At 58.4% G+C, this 6,866-nt stretch overlaps 1 protein-coding gene across 1 annotated transcript in view; it reads left to right on the forward strand.

The window, feature by feature from the left end:
- The window catches only part of anks6 (ankyrin repeat and sterile alpha motif domain containing 6), a gene marked incomplete at its 3' end in the record, with an annotated part of 85,762 nt that overhangs the window by 78,505 nt on the left and 391 nt on the right, over window positions 1-6,866 (forward strand). Inside the window, exons 10-11 of the mRNA XM_079259579.1 lie at window positions 69-118; window positions 2,550-2,744. Of these exons, the coding sequence (XP_079115705.1) occupies window positions 69-118; window positions 2,550-2,744 (245 nt within the window). The remainder of the gene's footprint in view (window positions 1-68; window positions 119-2,549; window positions 2,745-6,866) is intronic.

The raw sequence follows: 6,866 nt of genomic DNA on the forward strand, positions 1-6,866 counted from the left end.
GGCATGAAAACGTTTACAGCTGAAAAAGAGCAGACACATGTAAACGTGACGTGTTCTGTCCCGATCAGGTCACCGCAGAACTTCGTCAGAGAAGGAGGACTCTCTGATGACCACCATGGTAAGAAGGTCTGATGACCACCATGGTAAGAAGGTCTGATAACCACCATGGTAAGAAGGTCTGATGACCACCATGGTAAGAAGGTCTGATAACCACCATGGTAAGAAAGTCTGATGACCACCATGGTGAGAAGGTCTGAGGTCTGATAACCACCATGGTAAGAAGGTCTGAGGTCTGATAACCACCATGGTAAGAAAGTCTGATGACCACCATGGTAAGAAGGTCTGATAACCACCATGGTAAGAAAGTCTGATGACCACCATGGTGAGAAGGTCTGAGGTCTGATAACCACCATGGTAAGAAGGTCTGAGGTCTGATAACCACCATGGTAAGACGGTCTGATAACCACCATGGTAAGAAGGTCTGAGGTCTGATAACCACCATGGTAAGAAGGTCTGATGACCACCATGGTAAGAAGGTCTGATGACCACCATGGTAAGAAGGTCTGAGGTCTGATAACCACCATGGTAAGAAGGTCTGAGGTCTGATAACCACCATGGTAAGAAGGTCTGATGACCACCATGGTATAGAAGGTCTGATGACCACCATGGTAAGACAGTCTGATGACCACCATGGTAAGAAGGTCTGAGGTCTGATAACCACCATGGTAAGAAGGTCTGATGACCACCATGGTAAGACGGTCTGATGACCACCATGGTAAGAAGGTCTGAGGTCTGATGACCACCATGGTAAGAAGGTCTGATGACCACCATGGTAAGAAGGTCTGATGACCACCATGGTAAGACGGTCTGATGACCACCATGGTAAGAAGGTCTGAGGTCTGATAACCACCATGGTAAGAAGGTCTGATGACCACCATGGTAAGAAGGTCTGAGGTCTGATAACCACCATGGTAAGAAGGTCTGATGACCACCATGGTAAGAAGGTCTGATGACCACCATGGTGAGAAGGTCTGAGGTCTGATAACCACCATGGTAAGAAGGTCTGAGGTCTGATAACCACCATGGTAAGAAGGTCTGATGACCACCATGGTATAGAAGGTCTGATGACCACCATGGTAAGACGGTCTGATGACCACCATGGTAAGAAGGTCTGAGGTCTGATAACCACCATGGTAAGAAGGTCTGATGACCACCATGGTAAGAAGGTCTGAGGTCTGATAACCACCATGGTAAGAAGGTCTGATGACCACCATGGTAAGAAGGTCTGATGACCACCATGGTAAGAAGGTCTGAGGTCTGATAACCACCATGGTAAGAAGGTCTGAGGTCTGATAACCACCATGGTAAGAAGGTCTGATGACCACCATGGTATAGAAGGTCTGATGACCACCATGGTAAGACAGTCTGATGACCACCATGGTAAGAAGGTCTGAGGTCTGATAACCACCATGGTAAGAAGGTCTGATGACCACCATGGTAAGACGGTCTGATGACCACCATGGTAAGAAGGTCTGAGGTCTGATGACCACCATGGTAAGAAGGTCTGATGACCACCATGGTAAGAAGGTCTGATGACCACCATGGTAAGACGGTCTGATGACCACCATGGTAAGACGGTCTGATGACCACCATGGTAAGAAGGTCTGAGGTCTGATAACCACCATGGTAAGAAGGTCTGAGGTCTGATAACCACCATGGTAAGAAGGTCTGATGACCACCATGGTAAGAAGGTCTGATGACCACCATGGTAAGAAGGTCTGATGACCACCATGGTAAGAAGGTCTGATGACCACCATGGTAAGACGCTTTTTCTTTGCGCTCCTGTTTCCTCCCCTCCCTCCCACTCTGGCCTCCGACTTTGTCCTGTCTGACTCTGAGCCTCTTTTTACATCTCTTTACTTCCACTCAAACTACATCATGGATCTGATCGGCTGGTCTATCAATGCAATTGATCGCAATTGACCTTCTTACCATGGTGGTCATCAGACCTTCTTACCATGGTGGTCATCAGACCTCAGACCTTCTTACCATGGTGGTCATCAGACCTTCTTACCATGGTGGTTATCAGACCTTCTTACCATGGTGGTCATCAGACCTCAGACCTTCTTACCATGGTGGTCATCAGACCTCAGACCTTCTTACCATGGTGGTCATCAGACCTTCTTACCATGGTGGTCATCAGACCTTCTTACCATGGTGGTCATCAGACCTCAGACCTTCTTACCATGGTGGTCATCAGACCTCAGACCTTCTTACCATGGTGGTCATCAGACCTTCTTACCATGGTGGTCATCAGACCTTCTTACCATGGTGGTCATCAGACCTTACCATGGTGGTCATCAGACCTCAGACCTTCTTACCATGGTGGTCATCAGACCTTCTTACCATGGTGGTCATCAGACTTTCTTACCATGGTGGTCATCAGACCTTACCATGGTGGTCATCAGACCTTCTTACCATGGTGGTTATCAGACCTCAGATCCGTTTGTAACTGATTAAGATTCCGTCTGTTGTTATTTTGCCTGAAGTTACGGAGCGGCGCCCCGCTGACCCGACTTCCCACCAACAAGCTGAAAGCCGTGATTCCGCCTTTCCTGCCTCCGTCCAACTTTGAGCCATGGAACTCGGACCGTTCTCAGATCCTCCGAGATGGGAAGAGCGAAGCGGCCCGCCTCCCGATGCCGCCTCAGAGGAAGCTGACCAGCAGCGGGAACTCGGACATAGTGAGTCCAGACTGGGATGTGGGGGGGAGGGCTGAACCGGGTCCAGATGTGTCAGACTGGGATGTGGGGGGGGAGGGCTGAACCGGGTCCAGATGTGTCAGACTGGGATGTGGGGGGGGGGGGGCTGAACCGGGTCCAGATGTGTCAGACTGGGATGTGGGGGGGAGGGCTGAACCGGGTCCAGATGTGTCAGACTGGGATGTGGGGGGGAGGGCTGAACCGGGTCCAGATGTGTCAGACTGGGATGTTGGGGGGGAGGGCTGAACCGGGTCCAGATGTGTCAGACTGGGATGTGGGGGGGGAGGGCTGAACCGGGTCCAGATGTGTCAGACTGGGATGTGGGGGGGAGGGCTGAACCGGGTCCAGATGTGTCAGACTGGGATGTTGGGGGGGAGGGCTGAACCGGGTCCAGATGTGTCAGACTGGGATGTGGGGGGGAGGGCTGAACCGGGTCCAGATGTGTCAGACTGGGATGTGGGGGGGGGGGGGGCTGAACCGGGTCCAGATGTGTCAGACTGGGATGTGGGGGGGGGGGGGGCTGAACCGGGTCCAGATGTGTCAGACTGGGATGTTGGGGGGGAGGGCTGAACCGGGTCCAGATGTGTCAGACTGGGATGTGGGGGGGAGGGCTGAACCGGGTCCAGATGTGTCAGACTGGGATGTGGGGGGGAGGGCTGAACCGGGTCCAGATGTGTCAGACTGGGATGTGGGGGGGAGGGCTGAACCGGGTCCAGATGTGTCAGACTGGGATGTGGGGGGGGAGGGCTGAACCGGGTCCAGATGTGTCAGACTGGGATGTGGGGGGGAGGGCTGAACCGGGTCCAGATGTGTCAGACTGGGATGTGGGGGGGAGGGCTGAACCGGGTCCGGATGTGTCAGACTGGGATGTGGGGGGGAGGGCTGAACCGGGTCCAGATGTGTCAGACTGGGATGTGGGGGGGAGGGCTGAACCGGGTCCAGATGTGTCAGACTGGGATGTGGGGGGGAGGGCTGAACCGGGTCCAGATGTGTCAGACTGGGATGTGGGGGGGGAGGGCTGAACCGGGTCCAGATGTGTCAGACTGGGATGTTGGGGGGGAGGGCTGAACCGGGTCCAGATGTGTCAGACTGGGATGTGGGGGGGGAGGGCTGAACCGGGTCCAGATGTGTCAGACTGGGATGTGGGGGGGGAGGGCTGAACCGGGTCCAGATGTGTCAGACTGGGATGTGGGGGGGAGGGCTGAACCGGGTCCAGATGTGTCAGACTGGGATGTGGGGGGGAGGGCTGAACCGGGTCCAGATGTGTCAGACTGGGATGTGGGGGGGGGGGCTGAACCGGGTCCAGATGTGTCAGACTGGGATGTTGGGGGGGGAGGGCTGAACCGGGTCCGGATGTGTCAGACTGGGATGTGGGGGGGAGGGCTGAACCGGGTCCAGATGTGTCAGACTGGGATGTGGGGGGGAGGGCTGAACCGGGTCCAGATGTGTCAGACTGGGATGTGGGGGGGGGGCTGAACCGGGTCCAGATGTGTCAGACTGGGATGTGGGGGGGGAGGGCTGAACCGGGTCCAGATGTGTCAGACTGGGATGTGGGGGGGAGGGCTGAACCGGGTCCAGATGTGTCAGACTGGGATGTTGGGGGGGAGGGCTGAACCGGGTCCAGGTGTGTCAGACTGGGATGTTGGGGGGGGGGGCTGAACCGGGTCCAGATGTGTCAGACTGGGATGTTGGGGGGGAGGGCTGAACCGGGTCCAGATGTGTCAGACTGGGATGTGGGGGGGGAGGGCTGAACCGGGTCCAGATGTGTCAGACTGGGATGTTGGGGGGGGAGGGCTGAACCGGGTCCAGATGTGTCAGACTGGGATGTGGGGGGGAGGGCTGAACCGGGTCCAGATGTGTCAGACTGGGATGTTGGGGGGGGAGGGCTGAACCGGGTCCAGATGTGTCAGACTGGGATGTTGGGGGGAGGGCTGAACCGGGTCCAGATGTGTCAGACTGGGATGTGGGGGGGGAGGGCTGAACCGGGTCCAGATGTGTCAGACTGGGATGTTGGGGGGAGGGCTGAACCGGGTCCAGATGTGTCAGACTGGGATGTTGGGGGGAGGGCTGAACCGGGTCCAGGTGTGTCAGACTGGGATGTTGGGGGGAGGGCTGAACCGGGTCCAGATGTGTCAGACTGGGATGTGGGGGGGAGGGCTGAACCGGGTCCAGGTGTGTCAGACTGGGATGTGGGGGGGAGGGCTGAACCGGGTCCAGATGTGTCAGACTGGGATGTGGGGGGGAGGGCTGAACCGGGTCCAGATGTGTCAGACTGGGATGTTGGGGGGGGAGGGCTGAACCGGGTCCAGATGTGTCAGACTGGGATGTTGGGGGGGGAGGGCTGAACCGGGTCCAGATGTGTCAGACTGGGATGTGGGGGGGAGGGCTGAACCGGGTCCAGATGTGTCAGACTGGGATGTGGGGGGGGGGGCTGAACCGGGTCCAGATGTGTCAGACTGGGATGTGGGGGGGGGGGGCTGAACCGGGTCCGGATGTGTCAGACTGGGATGTTGGGGGGGAGGGCTGAACCGGGTCCAGATGTGTCAGACTGGGATGTTGGGGGGGAGGGCTGAACCGGGTCCAGATGTGTCAGACTGGGATGTTGGGGGGGGAGGGCTGAACCGGGTCCAGATGTGTCAGACTGGGATGTTGGGGGGGAGGGCTGAACCGGGTCCAGATGTGTCAGACTGGGATGTGGGGGGGGGGGCTGAACCGGGTCCAGATGTGTCAGACTGGGATGTGGGGGGGGAGGGCTGAACCGGGTCCAGATGTGTCAGACTGGGATGTGGGGGGGGGGGCTGAACCGGGTCCAGATGTGTCAGACTGGGATGTGGGGGGGGGGGCTGAACCGGGTCCAGATGTGTCAGACTGGGATGTTGGGGGGGAGGGCTGAACCGGGTCCAGATGTGTCAGACTGGGATGTTGGGGGGGGAGGGCTGAACCGGGTCCAGATGTGTCAGACTGGGATGTTGGGGGGGGGGGGCTGAACCGGGTCCAGATGTGTCAGACTGGGATGTTGGGGGGGGGGGGCTGAACCGGGTCCAGATGTGTCAGACTGGGATGTGGGGGGGGAGGGCTGAACCGGGTCCAGATGTGTCAGACTGGGATGTGGGGGGGGAGGGCTGAACCGGGTCCAGATGTGTCAGACTGGGATGTTGGGGGGGAGGGCTGAACCGGGTCCAGATGTGTCAGACTGGGATGTTGGGGGGGAGGGCTGAACCGGGTCCAGATGTGTCAGACTGGGATGTGGGGGGGGAGGGCTGAACCGGGTCCAGATGTGTCAGACTGGGATGTGGGGGGGGAGGGCTGAACCGGGTCCAGATGTGTCAGACTGGGATGTGGGGGGGGAGGGCTGAACCGGGTCCAGATGTGTCAGACTGGGATGTGGGGGGGGAGGGCTGAACCGGGTCCAGATGTGTCAGACTGGGATGTTGGGGGGGAGGGCTGAACCGGGTCCAGATGTGTCAGACTGGGATGTGGGGGGGGAGGGCTGAACCGGGTCCAGATGTGTCAGACTGGGATGTGGGGGGGGGGGCTGAACCGGGTCCAGATGTGTCAGACTGGGATGTTGGGGGGGGAGGGCTGAACCGGGTCCAGATGTGTCAGACTGGATGTTGGGGGGGGGGGCTGAACCGGGTCCAGATGTGTCAGACTGGGATGTGGGGGGGAGGGCTGAACCGGGTCCAGATGTGTCAGACTGGGATGTTGGGGGGGGGGGCTGAACCGGGTCCAGATGTGTCAGACTGGGATGTGGGGGGGAGGGCTGAACCGGGTCCAGATGTGTCAGACTGGGATGTGGGGGGGGGGGCTGAACCGGGTCCAGATGTGTCAGACTGGGATGTTGGGGGGGGAGGGCTGAACCGGGTCCGGATGTGTCAGACTGGGATGTGGGGGGGGAGGGCTGAACCGGGTCCAGATGTGTCAGACTGGGATGTGGGGGGGAGGGCTGAACCGGGTCCAGATGTGTCAGACTGGGATGTGGGGGGGGGAGGGCTGAACCGGGTCCAGATGTGTCAGACTGGGATGTTGGGGGGAGGGCTGAACCGGGTCCAGATGTGTCAGACTGGGATGTTGGGGGGAGGGCTGAACCGGGTCCAGATGTGT

Source organism: Telmatherina bonti (assembly GCF_933228915.1).
Source record: "Telmatherina bonti genome assembly, chromosome: 20".
NCBI lineage: Eukaryota > Metazoa > Chordata > Actinopteri > Atheriniformes > Telmatherinidae > Telmatherina > Telmatherina bonti.